A 15394-nucleotide genomic window follows, 5' to 3' on the forward strand; every position below is an offset into this window, starting at 1 on the left:
ATGAAATAATGTTGAGGGCCACGGGCGAGTACTGGTGGCGGTTCCCCGGGGGAGGAGGGGAGTCGTGGCCGGGAGAGATAAAGAGCGAGGCTATCGGCTTGTGGTCACACGCACACACATCAGATAAATAAATAAAGGAGCAGCATTAACGGTGACACGCTATCACGGAGCACATTCGCAGCAGCTCCCAAATAGCGGCAGGTAACCACGGATGCCATTAATAACGGATTTCTGTCTCGCTCATTTAATTGGATTAAATGCAACAAAGCGTGCATAGTTAGTTCAAGTGGCGCAAAGTGCACCGCAGACGTCTTCAGATTGCTGTCGGTGGTTTTATGGATTGTTTCTTCTCGTGTTCCGACGGATGTTTGCAAAGCACAACGGTCAGTCACGATGTCTGCACGCTGCACGCACGAGGCAACGTGCAGTCACGACCGCAGTCGTCCTGCATCCAGTCACGACCGTCATCCTGCACTTAATGAGATCACATAAGATTCACTTTTTTTTTTGGTAATTATTTTTATTTTTTTTACGGAAGGAGCTAAACATCTGCGTGCATCGGTTGTTTTGATGCTTTAGGCGGTTTCCCAAGCTTTAATGAGACTATAAAGCACAACTGTTTTAGTTTACAAGTTCACTATAATCTTGAACTTTTATTTTATAACTTCCTGTTGAGTGGACATTTTTATTTTGAAGGCGTAGGAAAAGGATAACGACTGATTTGATTATAATTTGACAGTGTGAGTTTTACACGAGTAAAAACAAAGATGAACAGAGGACGAATACAACGGTATCAAAATCTTCCTCTAAATGTGGGGTCGAAGATTTCTTCCCCTTTTGCCAGTCCTAAACTCTATAGCATAGGGCGACATTTTAAGACAATAGCTAACTATAAATAAGTGGCAGTATGTATAATTGTACTTGCCAAATAGTGAGCTAACACATGCTGCCGCAGGCGACCTTTGCGAGTCATCATTTTTTATTCATGTTTTACAGGTTGTAGTCATAGTCGGAGGGTTTCCTTACTGTAGCAAAAATATAAATGTTTAGACATATTTCTGGACATTTTGCATATTGTCAGATTGTGGATCCAATGGCTAAATAACTTGTGTCACAATATATTGCAAATGAGTATATCATGCTCTGTTCGTTTAGGAAAAGTATTCCGTTGTCCACCATTGCTGCAAGGTAATGATGACTGGACCAAAATTAACATCTGGCTGCACAGTGAACCCCCGCTATTCGACAGAGCTCTGCCGTGAGTAACTGACAGCACCTCAAAAAGTTGATAACTTTCCATGAGTTGGTGGCAAAGCATTACTTATGTCTAACTGAAGCTCCTCAACTAAATTCAACTTATTTCCTTGGCATCATGATACCACAAAGATAGCAGCGAAGTCATTATTTTACCATTACTTTGAACTGAGCACTAAAAAGCAAACAGAATCAGTGTTTTTTTGGGGGGGCGAAAAACAGAGTATAATAAATTCACAAATGCTGAACCACAAATATCCGGAGGCTCGCTGTGCCACCCACGGTGTCCGCTTGTAGGTCAGTTGCCATGTTGTCTGCCCCCCATTCAGCGTGGGCTACGTCGGGCCGGCATGATCCTTAGTGAGGCGACGCTTTCCCGGGTCATGAGCCGGGTCACCTGGTCCAGACTGAGTCCTGCCACCACTTCCCCGTTCACCTGAACAATCTCGTCACCCACGCCCAGAAGACCCACGTAGGGAACGTCACCGGTTCCGTCGCCCACTTTCTCCACATAAACGCCTGGAAGAGCAAATTGAGAGGTATGGACGATCATCGGTAAAGTCAACGTATTTTTTCTTTGGTTTGATGATGGCATTCAGGTGCAACAATGATCTAAAAAAACAGGGATGGTCAACTTAACCACAATTTTTCATCAGTGCTACCAGGGGTCCATTTAGGATCACGCACTTGCTAAACAGATGTATGCTACTTTAAATATGGACAAAATACATGCTCTTAATATATTTCATTTTTGATAATACAATGAATTTTCAATGCATGTATAAAAGATCCACTACGAAACCCAACAAACAACAAAATAACCACATAGTGTCATTTTGTTTTCCAGTGCAAAGCCCTCTCATAAAAATTAACATTCAAGGACGGCACAAAGAAACCGACATTAAAGTGGGAAATCAACCCAAACATATTTTTTTCAAGAATATGTTCTATGCAAGCCCACTAGTTGAAACAAGGCATTCTAATAAATATTGCGTTTGTGGAATAAGAGTTAATCCACTCGTTTTTAGCCATCTCCGGGGGTGGCCATTTTGTCACTTCTGTCACCTGAAAATGACGTCACAGTTGCTCAGGGCTGACGTAACAACCAATCACGGCTCACCTATTTTCTGAAGCTGAGTAGTTGTGATGTCATTTTCAGTCGACAGAAGTGACAAAATGGCCGCCCCCTGAGATGGCTAAAAAGGGATGGATTTTGTTGCTTTACTCATATTGCATAACCCACTATCAGAGTGCAGCGTTTCAACTAGTGGGCCTGCTGGGAATATTTTCTTGAAAAAAATATGTTTGGGTTGATTTCTACTTTAAGTGCAAGAATTCATTGTGTACATTTTTACCTCAAAACTCAACTCAGTCAAAATTGTATTATTGAGATATTATATTTGTCCTGCATGTAATTCCAAATCTGACCAAAAAATATTAGGCCTACTCACATTGTAGTATAAAACCCAGTGTAAGTGCATCTAAGGGGTAATGTTGAAGAATTATTTGGATTTCTAAAAAAAATATAAAAAATAAAGCCCCTCCCACCATTTAAAAAAAAAAAATCAATCAACAGGCTGATCATGCCCATCCCTGATCTATACATTGTTCACAATGTACCTGTGTCAGGTCTGCCTTTGCCTCTTGAGATGACGAAACCAAAGGGCCCATTTGGGGGTCTGATGAGCTCCAGGAGAAGAGATCCATCAGGAAAAGCCTGAGAAACCCTCCCCGCCGGTCGCACCACCCTGGAGGGGATTATGTCTTCAACACTCAGGGTCCGGTGCAGCTCCAGTTGGGGGCTGTCAGGGCTGTGTCACAGCAGATATTTCTGTTGTTATTCTCAATGCAAACAGCTATCCAATCATCATTTTCTTTTGTGCCATCCTTGGTAAGATCGGCGGTAACTGGATCTTATTTGGACTTGGGGTACACCCTGGACTGGTCACAGGCTAATTGCAGGGCAGATGTAGCCCAACAACAATTAGCCTCATAGGGACAGCCCCCAACTTAAAGACGAAATCAACCCAAACATATTTTTTTTCAAGAATATGTTCCATGCAAGCCTACTAGTTGAAACAAGGCATTCTGATCAATATTGCGCTTATCAAATTAAAAGTTAATCCACTCGTTTTTAGCCATCTCTGGGGGCACTTCAGTCGACTGAAAATGACATCACAACTACCCAGGGCTCAGGTAAACGGCCAATCACGGCTCAGCTTTAGAAAACAGGCGAGCTGTGATTGGTCGTTACCTGAGCCCTCGGTAGTTGTGATGTCATTTCCAGTCGACAGAAATGACAAAATGGCCGCCCCCTGAGATGGCTGAAAACGGCTGGATTTTGCTGCTTAACACATATTGCACAAATGCACTATTAATCAGAATGCTGTGTTTCAACTAGCGGGCCTGCTGGGAACATATTCTTGAAAAAAAATATGTTTGGGTTGATTTCCGCTTTAATGAGGGCAAGCACGATAGAAAATGGACGGGATGGAAGTTCTCCTTGTTAGTCAAAACCGAACGCGAATCTTTACAAAGGCAGAATTGTTGATACATCTCTTTTACCGGATATCATCAGATTGTGCCGATGTTGCTAAAAACAAGGGCGGGTCCTTGTGCTTTTGACCCCATGACTTACCTTGGTGCTAGGCCATAAGGTATCTGCACCTCTCCCAGGATGGTTGCACGCTCTGTTCTGCGCTCTAAACTCTGCACGGAGGAGGCTTTACGTAGTTGGGCCAGTGGCAGCGCCTGGTGGCAAAAAAAAAAAGGTGAGAATGGAAACACCTTGCTAGTGCCTGTCAACATCATATTGTGCAAGTGTACTTCATGTTATGGCCAGTTAGTTCGTCTGATGTAACTACACTGCGACAACGAAATCTCAGCAAGATTAAATACTTGTGTGTTTTGTCTGCACCTTTCAATCTTTACCCTTAAAAATCGAGTATATCATGCTATTCAGGTTGTATTACTAGTCAGATTAGCTCAAATAATAAATACCAGAGATGGGCACTTTACCCTATTTTGTCCGTTTTCCGTCCGCGTCATGGGCACCCTTCCCTCATCGTCCCTCCGTCCTTATTCATAAAATAATCGTCCTTACGTCCTTTTAAAGCGCTTCAGACCATACATTTTTCCAGTCCGCCCGCCCCGCTCCCAAACACAAAAAAAAAAAAAGCATCCGTGCACGGCGCTGTGGGAGAGAGGCTAGCGGCAGACGTTTCATAATTCATAAACATTATTTAAAGAAAAAGACAACCCCCCAAAATTATTTATAATAATATGTTCTCTTCGTCTCCACTCGTCTAAACACAGTACAAGTTAAGCAGCAAAATCCACCCATTTTTAGCCATCTCAAGGGGCCATTTTGTCACTTCTGTCGATCAAAAATGACATCACAGTTGCTCAGGGCTCAAGTAGCGACCAATCTCGGCTCACCTGCTTTCTGAAGCTAAGCCATGATTGGTCGTTACCCGAGCAATTGGACTTTTTAAGAAATGTCCTGTCGTTTGGCAGATCATTTTCTTCCAATTAAACAATCCAGGGCGTCTCAAAAGACGCAATGACTTCCTTTTTTCTATTTCGTTTCGGGTTCATTCAGACAAACGTAAAGCTGTCAGCATTTGACAGCTAAGACTTTGCAGTTTTTTTTTCATAAATGTCCCTTCCTCAAGACTGGCCACTTGACATTGAAGCGGCCTGGTAGGAACTTTCTCTCTCCCCGACTGTAGTTCAGTGGCAGTTTGAGAAGTGTATTGAAGTTTATTGTTTCGTGATAGTGTCTCAATGCACGTCACAATATTAATATTAATAAAAAGAAGACGCAGACGCTTCTTTGTCCCACCGCCCAGCATTCACACAATAAATGGCAAGTTTCTTGAAACTCTGTTCTTGACAAAGCTGACAGCGGTGTGACAGCCATTTATCAAACTGGCAATGAAATACAGTTGAGGACAGACACTTTCCAGGGCTCCATTTTTCAAAGCTGCTCCAATGTCAATTTGCGAGCTACGGGCTCACAAAAACTGCACCACCTAAACTACCAAATGCTGCTGGCCTTACAAAACAGAAAAAAAAAGCAAGTGCGTAGTGTCTTTGGGGTCAGTCTCAGTATACTCTTCCTTGCTTTTTTTTTTTTTTTTTAACCCAGTCTTTGTAGGGTACAGACTGGCTAACGTGCAGCCGAGTTGCGCACCGTGTGCAGGCTCTGCAGCGAGGGCGTCCTCTGTATGCGGATGGTGGGATGCGGTCTGCGCGTGGGGCTCGGGGAAGTGGTGTTGGACCTGCCGCTGGAGGGAATGCTAAGCTGTTCCATGCTACTGGAACGGCCTCCCTTCACGAGTCTGCCGACGCTGTTCAGGCCGATGGAGGAAAAGAAGCGACGCAAGAAAAGCTTTGGTCGCCCATCCAGCTTCCTGTAAAAGCGCAGGTACACAAAGTATGTTATGGAAAAACCCAACCGACACTACAGTAGAAACTAGAAATGCCTCTAAAGTGACAATTTGAGAGATCGAGCAAACATTTTCTGGGAAAATAGTATTCATGTCAAACTAAACTTTATTTGGCATTATTTGTGGCGACACATATTAGGAAATATTGTTAGGCGAGGTAGTTACACTTTTCATCCTTCACACTAATCCCATCATAAATACCCTTTAAAAAATAAAGTCATCTGTACAAGTTTTGAACAGAAGTCTAGAGGTCTTTTCATTCCTGTTTAAAATATTGCTTTAAATTGTCTGAACGGTTTTTAAGAATTTGAATTGTTGGAAATTTGAGCGGGGAATAAATTAATTCACATATTTTGGGAGGTTCAATCGCACCGTTCCTTGTTAGTTCTGCAAGTGCGTTTTATCGCCACAAGAGGGCAGCCTTGCTTTGACTACATGAACATTCCTTTTCACAATCGCATCCTGTTGACAGTCTGCTATATTTTTAATCCCCTGTGGAGTATCTTTGGAAATGCCGTCAGTGGGGAGGCTTTATTACTGCTCATGGGTGGGGGCGACCTTTTTCCCACCAGTATTTATTAAATCCTCCACATTGGCTCTCAAATGTAATGAGCATTGAAGTTGTTTGTACACAGTATTTGTTTTTCGAAATGGACGGCAGATTGATTGTTAGGTTGAAAACAAGCCGAAGCTTTGACAAAAGAGCGTCGCCGTCTTGGCTCACCTGGACCCTTCTGAGTTGTCCTCCCATACGGCCTCGGCTTTCATATGCTCAGCTCTCAACAGCTCAGCTCTGAGATCCTCAGCCCGAGACAAGGCCAGGCTGCGCATAGCGGGATGGAACTCTGACGCGGCACCTGAGTCTGTAGTCGCTGGTCAAAGAATAGGCAGTTGAGGATAAGATGCGTTGCATCGAGTAATACATTTTAAAAACAGTTGGCTTCAAAATGACACAATTTGGGGTCAAAAATTGACCAATTCACTACTTGGGTCAATTTGACCCAACTTTTTAGGTTGTTTTCTGCAAAAACATGGATACTTTTGTACAAAACAACACCCAAAATTTGTCTTTATGTACAAAACAACAATTAGTGGATTGGCCCATTCTTGACCCAAAATTGTGTTATTTTGAACCCAACTTTTTTTTATAGTGTACCATCTCGAGAGAGTGAACATATAATAACTTTGTATTGGGAACACTGCAGATTGTATTTGTTCTTTTCTTTTCTGAAAATGACAAAGCAATATGAGGCTGTTTAAAAACGTTCCACTTTTTTTGCGTTGTTTTGTACAAAACAATCCAATTTTGGGGGTTGTTTTGAACAAAACTATCCCTTCTTTGGGTTGTTTTCACAACCCAGAAAGTTGGGTCAAATTGACCCAAGTAGTGGATAGGTCCATTTTTGACCCAAAATTGTGTTATTTTTAACCCAAGTATTTTTCTGAGTGAGACAAAAGCCAAATTAAAACAAAAGTTTGTTGACAATTTGTGAATGACTTTTTTTTCTAAGCAGAACCCAATTTGTATATTTGATTTTCCAATGTAAAACCAGAGCAATATATAAAAACCAAAAGCATAATATCATTCAATTATTACCTCTGCGGCATTGTAAAGTGATGATTTTTAGATACAGCAATAGTATGGAATAAAATTGCATTGTACATGTTTTGCCTGTTGACTCCAGTGCAGTCAACAATTTTGTCATTTTACAATTGGTGTAAATGTGATTTGTTGTTGCGTGTATGTGCCGCAATGTCAGAACGAGCCGTCTATTGATTTCTAATGCTATCAAACACAGGATGTCCCAGGAAGCTTAAATCAATGGGACAAACGGTAACGTTTTCTTTCCCAGCACTCTTAGCAGCCATAATTCTCAAGGTCAAAGCCCGAATGATCTAATAAGTAAATAAACACACTAGACTTTTGAGGTAGTTGAGTCAATGTTGGTCTGTTGAAGTCCGACCACAAACAAATTGTGTCCATGTAAACGCGACCACTCTGAGGAGCTGCCGCAGGAGTTTGTTTACGAGGAATCATCCTGAAATTACACCCAAAAACCAAATATCCCTTTTTGTGCATTTTTTGTACATAGTATATGATTGTAAGTGCAAGTGCTAAAAGTACAAGTCCAAGCGATTGTCTATTCAGTTGCACTCACCCGCTCCTTCCAAAGTGGCATCCCAGCCGTCAGCAGCTGGCATGTCTGGGTTGAGACGAGCAGCGGAGTACCTCAGCGTGGAGGGCCTGATAAAAGCCGCCGGGTTGCTCATCGCAAGGGATCCTTGCGCAGAAGACGCGGGCGGCTCCCTCCTTGCCTCCGGACAGTCCAAGAGGGCCGAATGCTGAGGCCCGACTTCACCTCCCTGATTCGACGTCATCTGGAACTGCACGCTTGATTGACCTGCAGCAGAGCGGTTCCTCGAGCTCGACTTGAGGGCGGATTTGATAGGCAGGCTGGGCGCTTCCCTCGCTCCGCCCGAGGCACCCGTCAAGCGCGGCTCCAGAGTCACGGGGCTGTCTGGCGCGAAGGAAACGGCTCTGCTCAAGTTGACCCTGTTCCTGGGATTGGAGTTACGCCTCTGAGCCCAGGATGGAGCGTAGGGACCGTTGCCGGACTCCAGCCGACTTTCTCCTTTCCTACTCCTTCTCCTGAGCTTCCCAAAACCAGACGATTTCCAGCCTGCGCTTCTTTCTTTGTTCTCCCCGAGAACAAAAGCACCCGCAAATGTGACCGTCAGAGGCGCTTTCGGACGGGCGCTGACCTCTGGTTTGGTCGGGGGCACCCAGCAAGGAACCGTTCTGCCCCTCGTGTCCTCTGGGTTCCCTCCCTGCTGTAGCTCAATGATCTGCGGCTCTGTCAGTGAGGAGACCGGCTGCGGTTCCCTCACGACAGAACCGCACGCCTCACATTTCTTCACCAGGACGACGATCTCTCGGATCGCCGTCGCGCTTTCGGCATCGACACCCATCTCTTGCTTCTGCAGAGGAGGCATCGGGACACTCCTGTGGCTCCTACTCCTCTCCGAACCGCTACTGCTGGAATCTGTATTGCTGTCCCTGTTTCTAGGCCTGGGCACGGCAGGTCTACCACGTTGACGCACCCTGTCCAAGTACCGGGACTCCGCTTCTCTCTCCGATTCGTCTTCAAAGCGAACCCGAGTGGGCGAGCAGCCATACCGCCTGGATCGACCGACCTGATCCCCGGGGGAGGTGTCGCCTTGATCGGGGACGAGGAGGGGACCGGATGCGCTTGGAGCGGTAAGATCCTCTTTGGCTTGAGTGGCTTTCTGCACCAGCGCCGGATTGTGAGCCTCAACTTGCTGCTTCTTACTGCGACAAAGAGACCGATTCTATGGATGATCGGAAAGCTGACTGCAGGTCTGTGCGCAGTTTCTGGGATACGCATGGTGAACTTACGCAGTGGATCTTTGATCAGAATGGGAGCGTCTGCTGGGGCGGTCGCCTTCAACGTGGTTGGAACGAGCCTTGAAACGCGCTCGCTCCAGGAGACGCTTGGCTTGCTCGTGCCTTGGACTCAGAGGGAGTTCATCGCCGATTACCAGGAACGATCTAAGCATGGACATTGATGGACAGGAAATGTTGGTCAGGAGACAATTACATGGATGGGACAAGTGAATTTTTGCCTCGTTACCAACAAGTGATTTGCTTTTGGCAGTAGGGGGCTGTGTATTTAATCAATGGGGCTACAGTGGGGATCTAAAAGGAACAGTTGCCATCTTGTGCTGACTTTGAAGCAAGCGCGCTACGGTACCTCAGAGACCACATTTCGGAAACCTACAAAACCGGAAATTCGGCTGCGTGCAATAAGAAAAACGGAATTCAAAACGCTTTGAGGAACTACGTTCACTAAATTTGTCTCCTTTGGTGAGCCGTAGCAGAGATATGGCGGCACGTCAGCCTCCTGTAACTTCAGGTGTGACCCACGTAATATGATTATCCGAGACCTTCGATTATATTTAAAAAATGTGCTGGATATTTGTTTGCATATTATTGAAATTAATTGTGGGTTTTTAAAAGGAATGAACATTGAAAAATCAAACATTTCTACACACTGTCCCTTTAATCCAACTCTTAATTCCACCACTATCACATCGCAATTATAGAAATCATCAAAAAAACAAAAACATAAAAGCACACAACTTTGCCAAATTATTTTAAAGCAGTTCAGAATCAGTGTTTATCTGATCACAAACATTTTTTTAAAATAAAAATATATTAGAAAATCTCATAAGAACCCCATTCGGTGAATTGAATGCTTTTGTGTAGAAACATATCCGACCGCATCATATTCCGCAGATTGACTTAACGAAGAGTGAATCAAGCTTACAGAATCCGTCTTACGCAATCATAGATAGGCCGGGGCGTGGCACTGGCGTAGAGCGGCAAAGCGCCACGTCACCTCGCCATCCCTCCTCCTTATGGCCCACAGCTAAGCCGCTCTGCATTGTGCTTCATCATCTCTACTCGTCTTTAAGCCCTGGCCCAATGATAAAGATAGCATGATACACTCGTCATGTGGATTATCCTTGTCATGGACACGCTTGGGATTCATTCACCAATGCGTATAAAGGGAAGAACATACTGTTTTTCACTAGATTAAAGTTTGCCATGTCAATGTTTTCAATCCCAACATTGCCAAACATGGGATGGCGAGGAGCCTGTTTTAGTTGCCCATCTGTTCCAGTCTATGGATTCTAATCACGATTACAGTAATACCCTCTCTTATAATGAGAATGGCTGCAAAAATATCACCTTTGTTGAAATTGAAGTGGGAGATTAATGATTCAAGTAGGCGGTCAAGCCTAGCGCCGAAATGGGGTGGGGTGTTAAAGCTAAGAGTCAGCGTGATCCAGATGAAGTGCGTGCTAACATGTTACATTGCAAATCATGATGTAATAAGTGGTGGCAATGTTTACAATAGATGAGGTGGCAAAAGTACTCACGCTCTGTACTTAAAAAGAAGTGCTGAGACTAAAGTTGAAGTAAGGATTTGATTCCTGTTCCCCATTTTCATTAACTTACTGTATATAGTGTTCATACAGCGAAAACAACAACAAAAAGATGTTACATGTCACGTTTTTTCATGGCAACGTCAAAATGTCTTCCCATAGCTTTGGTAACTTTTTGAAGTGAGTTGGGCTGCAGTTATCAAATGTTTTCAGAATTGAATAATTGAGTAATTGGACAAAAAAATGATTTTGCATTAGCAACAAAATGTGTTTGTGAGGTGTATTATTGTCCACTTGGGGACAACCATATTTACATTCCACACTATAATATCTGTGATTTTAAGTGATTGTGACCAGGTGAGTGACTTGGGAGTCAGCGCGAATGACTGCGGAGTTGGCTCTTGTGAGCTCAGGTTAGCGACTGGCTGTTAAGTGGCTAACCGTTAGCCAATCTGTGTGTGCGCCTGGACATCAATTGTGGCCATAGCAACTAATGTATGACTGTGCCACGCCTTCATTTTGCTACCGTTTGTTGCGGCTGTGTCTTTCCTTGACCACTTGTGGCAACAATAGAATACGTTCTAACTAGTGGTGGAAGGCTATATTAAATAAGCTAACATCAATACCTTGTGTTAGCAACTGTAAATGTGCTGTTGTGGTATGTTAGTTACTTCTTTTTTTAGTGGGAAATGATCCCAAACGTGAACATCATCAGAAAAATACTCAAATAAAGTACAGATACCTGGAAAATCAAAGTATTCATTCTTTGTTGCTTCCCACCACTGTCCAGTGGTGACAGCAAAGGTTGAAAAATAATTGAAGGAGAAATGCCACCATCAGTCACTGTGTGTGTGCATGTCAGAGGAGGAATATTAAATATTTACATCAAGTGTGAATCATCCTCTGGGAAAAAAAAAGATTTGTCGTCATCGGCATTCTGCATGGTTTTCTTTGGCACGCTTTGTGTTGTATTTAGAACAAAACTGACATGAACACAATCTCAAGTGTGACGTGGCCATAATGAGAAGAGGATATAAATACACATGAGTCACACCGCTTTCCATGCTAAAAAAAAAAAAAAATCACATCAACGGCACGCTCACCTCAAATAGGGTTCCAGTTCCTGAAGAACGATTGAGTCCTCTAAACCACCATGCGCTCCCTGATCTGCCACAAAACACAGAAATAGGGTTGAGTAGTGTCATTTTCAAATGCAGTTGCTATGGTAAATCATAATTTCATTGTCTGCGTATCCCATTACGACTTGAGCTGAGTTTTGTTTATGTTGATTAGAGTTTTTACCATTTACAATTTTATTTTTGAGCGTTTTATGCCAGTGATTCGCAAAATCTGATACGCAGGCTCCCTCTAGTGGCATGCAAAAGAATCACTGAATTAAACATCCCAACTGTGTCTAATAAAAAATCGTTTTTTATTCTGTATATTACATTTGTTAAGTATTTATTTCAATTCAATTTTGTGTAACTTATGTGCAATATATTTTAATCGTATCATTATCAAGTTGTTTCCCTAATTGTATCATTATCAAGTTTTTTTCCCCTATGCTTTATTTGCGCAAAGTTATTGTTTAAACTGTGCCTCAACATTACAATGGATTACAATATTAAATATATATATTTTTTAAGAATAACCTGTCTTGTTTGTTGGTGGTGTTTGTAGTAGCTAGTACTACTGTAAAAAAAATTGAGAACCACTGTTTTATGACATGGGGTTATTATGCCATCTGTTGCTTTTCTTGTCACATCACACACTTGATTGCAAAATACAACACTTGTCCTGATGCGATTCGACCAGCGCTTCTTAACTGTTGGAAGTACTGATTTTTCAACAAACCTCCTCATAAATTGATTTTTTTTTTCAAATTAAAAACCTAGAAAGAGTATTCAGTTTATTAGCGCACAAAATGAACTATCAGTTGCAAACAAAATATAGTACAGGGGACAGAGAACAAAACAGATTTATCACCAAAACCAAAAATACAACCCAGTGAATATTCGCTGCAAGTCAATGTGTTTCTTGACATTCTTGAGTTCAACTTTTTTTTTTGCACTTCTTCAAGCTACTTTAGTTGGATTTGGTAGTTCAGCAAAATTGTATCGTGTTTCCGTTTGCAAGCGGTGTTGTGTTACTATTTCATTGGCTATCCCTACGTGAACAAAAAAAAAGCTTTTATTACCACTCTAAGCCAGATTTCGCAATAAATCATGTGGCTTTTCCTATCATCCTAAAATTGACATATACAGGAAATATATTACCTATTCTACAAACACAAACACACACATTTAAAGGGATAGGGAAATATAAAAACGTAGCCGCCTCCCCCACAGCTCCTGTTTGCTAATAATAGCAACATCCGCATCGCTCACATCTGCACGTCTGTTCAATAGGAAACGTGCCAGGTTACAGATCGCGCTTTTATGCAACACTACATCACCATGATGACTACACTGTAAAAAAAAAAAACACAACTTCTATTTTTGGGGGATTAAGTAAAAATTTAAATTGGAACAACTTTACAATATAAATTACTAATTAAATTATTTATGGCAACAATGTTAGTTAGCACAACAAAGCAAGAAAATTGCTCCAAAATAATTTTCTGAGTTGGGGGTGAGAAAATAAAATATTTAGTTGAATTGCCCAATTTAAAATTTGATCAAAGTTTGTTGTCTTGAAATTTTGAGTTCACCCAACATTTTTTTTACAGCGTACCTCTGGAACAATTCATGCAATTGTTCCAATTATTATTGGAATTGTGATTTTGACAAAGTGTGGAAAATCTTTTCATATTAATGCTCAAATTTTGTTACGCAGTACCGAAGTATATAAAAATGTATAATTAATGTTGATATTAAAGTGGAATACGAGACAATATAATGAATTCAGAGAGCTGACAAAAATATCAATTTCATTCAATTAAAAGCAATAATGTGCGTCAAAGTCCAAACCACATGAACAACGTTTGCACCCCGCTTATGCCACATCCACGCAAGTTATGTCCAAGTGTTTGGTTCGTCTGCAGACGTACCTTCATAATCCCCGCCGTCTGTTGCATGTCCATCTCTGGATTGTTCTTCTCTGCAGTTTTCTTGTCCTTCTTTCAATTTCTCATCAGCGGAGAGGCTCATACACACCCCATCATGCTTGTCCACGTGGGACGCCTCGGTGTCCTCCCCTGCAATTCCCACAAAGTCTCCCTGGCCTGCTGTCTTATCCTCCGCTTGAGTGTAGTCCTTGCAGGATAAAGCGGAGGCGACGTTATGGGGGTCCACGCCGTTTAGAAGCAACGTCTCCGGCCGGGCCACCCTCCAGAACCCCTTTGGGGGTGCCCAGTGTCTGATTGTGGCGGGTGCAGGTGTTTGCGGGTTGGGGCGTAAAATGGAGCAGGAGAGTACGGGTGGTGGGGGAGGTGTGATGGGGTTGTTTGTCCCTCTGGTGGAGTTATTAGGTAGAAATGCAGAAGGGGAACAAGGAGTCTTCTCTTCTTCGTCTTTCTGGAGCTGGACCGGAGTGTCCGCCGGCGGGCTGTGTATCTCCAACCTGACTCGCACCTCCACCTCCTCCCTCTTCTCATCTTCGTCGCTGCTGCTCAGTGCAGCTGACTGGCAGGAAGGAGCAACGGCTTGACCTTTCCCAATCGGCTGCAGCCTGAAGGGGACATCCGGGGGCCCCTCGCCATCCGATTTCTCCCCGATCCCCAGAGAGGATGGCAGGAAAGATGAGCCCAGGGGTAAATTGGAGACAGATTCCGTTTGAATTTCCCCGGCCACCTTCTCGTCCTCCATTGGCTGCTCATGCACAACGGAGCCCACTCGTGCGCTGTACGGATAAAATGAAAAAATATTATCAAACGACAACTTCCTTTCAGATCTGCATGGTGGAGGGATATGAAACGTGGATATGGTCACGTTGCTTCATCCACTGATTACTTTGCAGGATAATCCTTTCGAATGAGAATAAGCAAGTGCTGCATGCAACTGAGCCTCTTCGCCAACAATATAACAAAATGACAAGGGACGCTTTGGAATGAAGTCATCCTGCACAATATTTGATTAGCACCCTGTGTAATATGAGAACAAAGTAGCAAAGAATACAGGAACATGTTTTATCAATGGGGAAATTACCGTAATTTTCTGTTAGAGTTGCACTAAAATCTCAGGTCCAGGAATGCATTGCCAAAACATCCTTGCAACGTTTCGTCCACTTCCATGATGTGCATCCAGGTCAGTCGCTTCGGTGTGACTGGCGCGGTAATCCCACCCAGAAATTATCACAGCGGGATTACAGTAGACATAAAAAAAAAAAAAACCCCTCCAAAAAAATCTGCTTAAATTTCGCCCTGGCCTCGTGAAGCAGCTTTCCCGAGTGGAGCTCCTCTCTAATGTTGCGTAATGCGCGATCCGCACATTGATATGTCAATGAGGAGGATTAAAAAAAACAAAGAGGGCAGAGTGTGCATCAGCAATGATGTTAAATCATCGAAAAACAAGATGACACAAGAGTGCGTGCGTCTTATTTGTCATAACATCCATCCAGCGCCCCCCGCCCCCTCCCCCCGTTTTCATATCTTATGTTGTCATACGTGCGCACACACACACGCGCGCACACGCATCCATGCCCGCGCGCACTCCAGATGTGATTTGTTTGGGAGCTTTTTCGAGCGCACGCGTATCTTCTCGCCACTAGGGGGAGCCCGT

At 43.3% G+C, this 15394-nt stretch overlaps 1 protein-coding gene and 1 long non-coding RNA gene across 2 annotated transcripts in view; one reads left to right on the forward strand and one right to left on the reverse strand.

Annotated features, from left to right (window-relative positions):
* LOC147141244 (uncharacterized) overlaps positions 1 to 5889 on the forward strand; it is a 28393-nt gene extending 22504 nt beyond the window's left edge. Inside the window, exons 7-9 of the long non-coding RNA XR_015088436.1 lie at positions 1156 to 1258; positions 1584 to 1793; positions 5405 to 5889. This is a non-coding gene — a long non-coding RNA (uncharacterized LOC147141244). The remainder of the gene's footprint in view (positions 1 to 1155; positions 1259 to 1583; positions 1794 to 5404) is intronic.
* LOC147141246 (uncharacterized) lies at positions 546 to 15231 on the reverse strand. The gene is made up of 10 exons (XM_086043522.1): positions 14822 to 15231; positions 13726 to 14516; positions 11780 to 11843; positions 9124 to 9276; positions 7865 to 9036; positions 6430 to 6577; positions 5450 to 5669; positions 3893 to 4005; positions 2875 to 3065; positions 546 to 1773 (listed from the first exon to the last, which is right to left on the reverse strand). Exons 2-10 carry the CDS (start codon positions 14480 to 14482, stop codon positions 1580 to 1582), a joined length of 3012 nt encoding a protein of 1003 aa, XP_085899648.1. The 5' UTR covers positions 14483 to 14516; positions 14822 to 15231; the 3' UTR covers positions 546 to 1579.
* Between the last annotated feature and the right edge of the window lie 163 nt (positions 15232 to 15394).

This window comes from Filicampus tigris, chromosome 10, assembly GCF_054856515.1.
Source record: "Filicampus tigris isolate MCC_2025a chromosome 10, RoL_Ftig_1.0, whole genome shotgun sequence".
NCBI classification, from domain to species: domain Eukaryota; kingdom Metazoa; phylum Chordata; class Actinopteri; order Syngnathiformes; family Syngnathidae; genus Filicampus; species Filicampus tigris.

What these genes read in the sequence shown, in the direction of transcription:
- LOC147141246 (XM_086043522.1), bottom strand. Translation starts at nt 14,482, where the DNA reads ATGGAGGACGAGAAGGTGGCCGGGGAAATTCAAACGGAATCTGTCTCC. An exon ending in TCTGATCAAAGATCCACTGC is followed by an intron (nt 9,037 to 9,123) that starts GTAAGTTCACCA and finishes TCTTTGTCGCAG; the next exon opens with TAAGAAGCAGCAAGTTGAGG. An exon ending in CCTTATGGCCTAGCACCAAG is followed by an intron (nt 3,066 to 3,892) that starts GTAAGTCATGGG and finishes GCTGTGACACAG; the next exon opens with CCCTGACAGCCCCCAACTGG.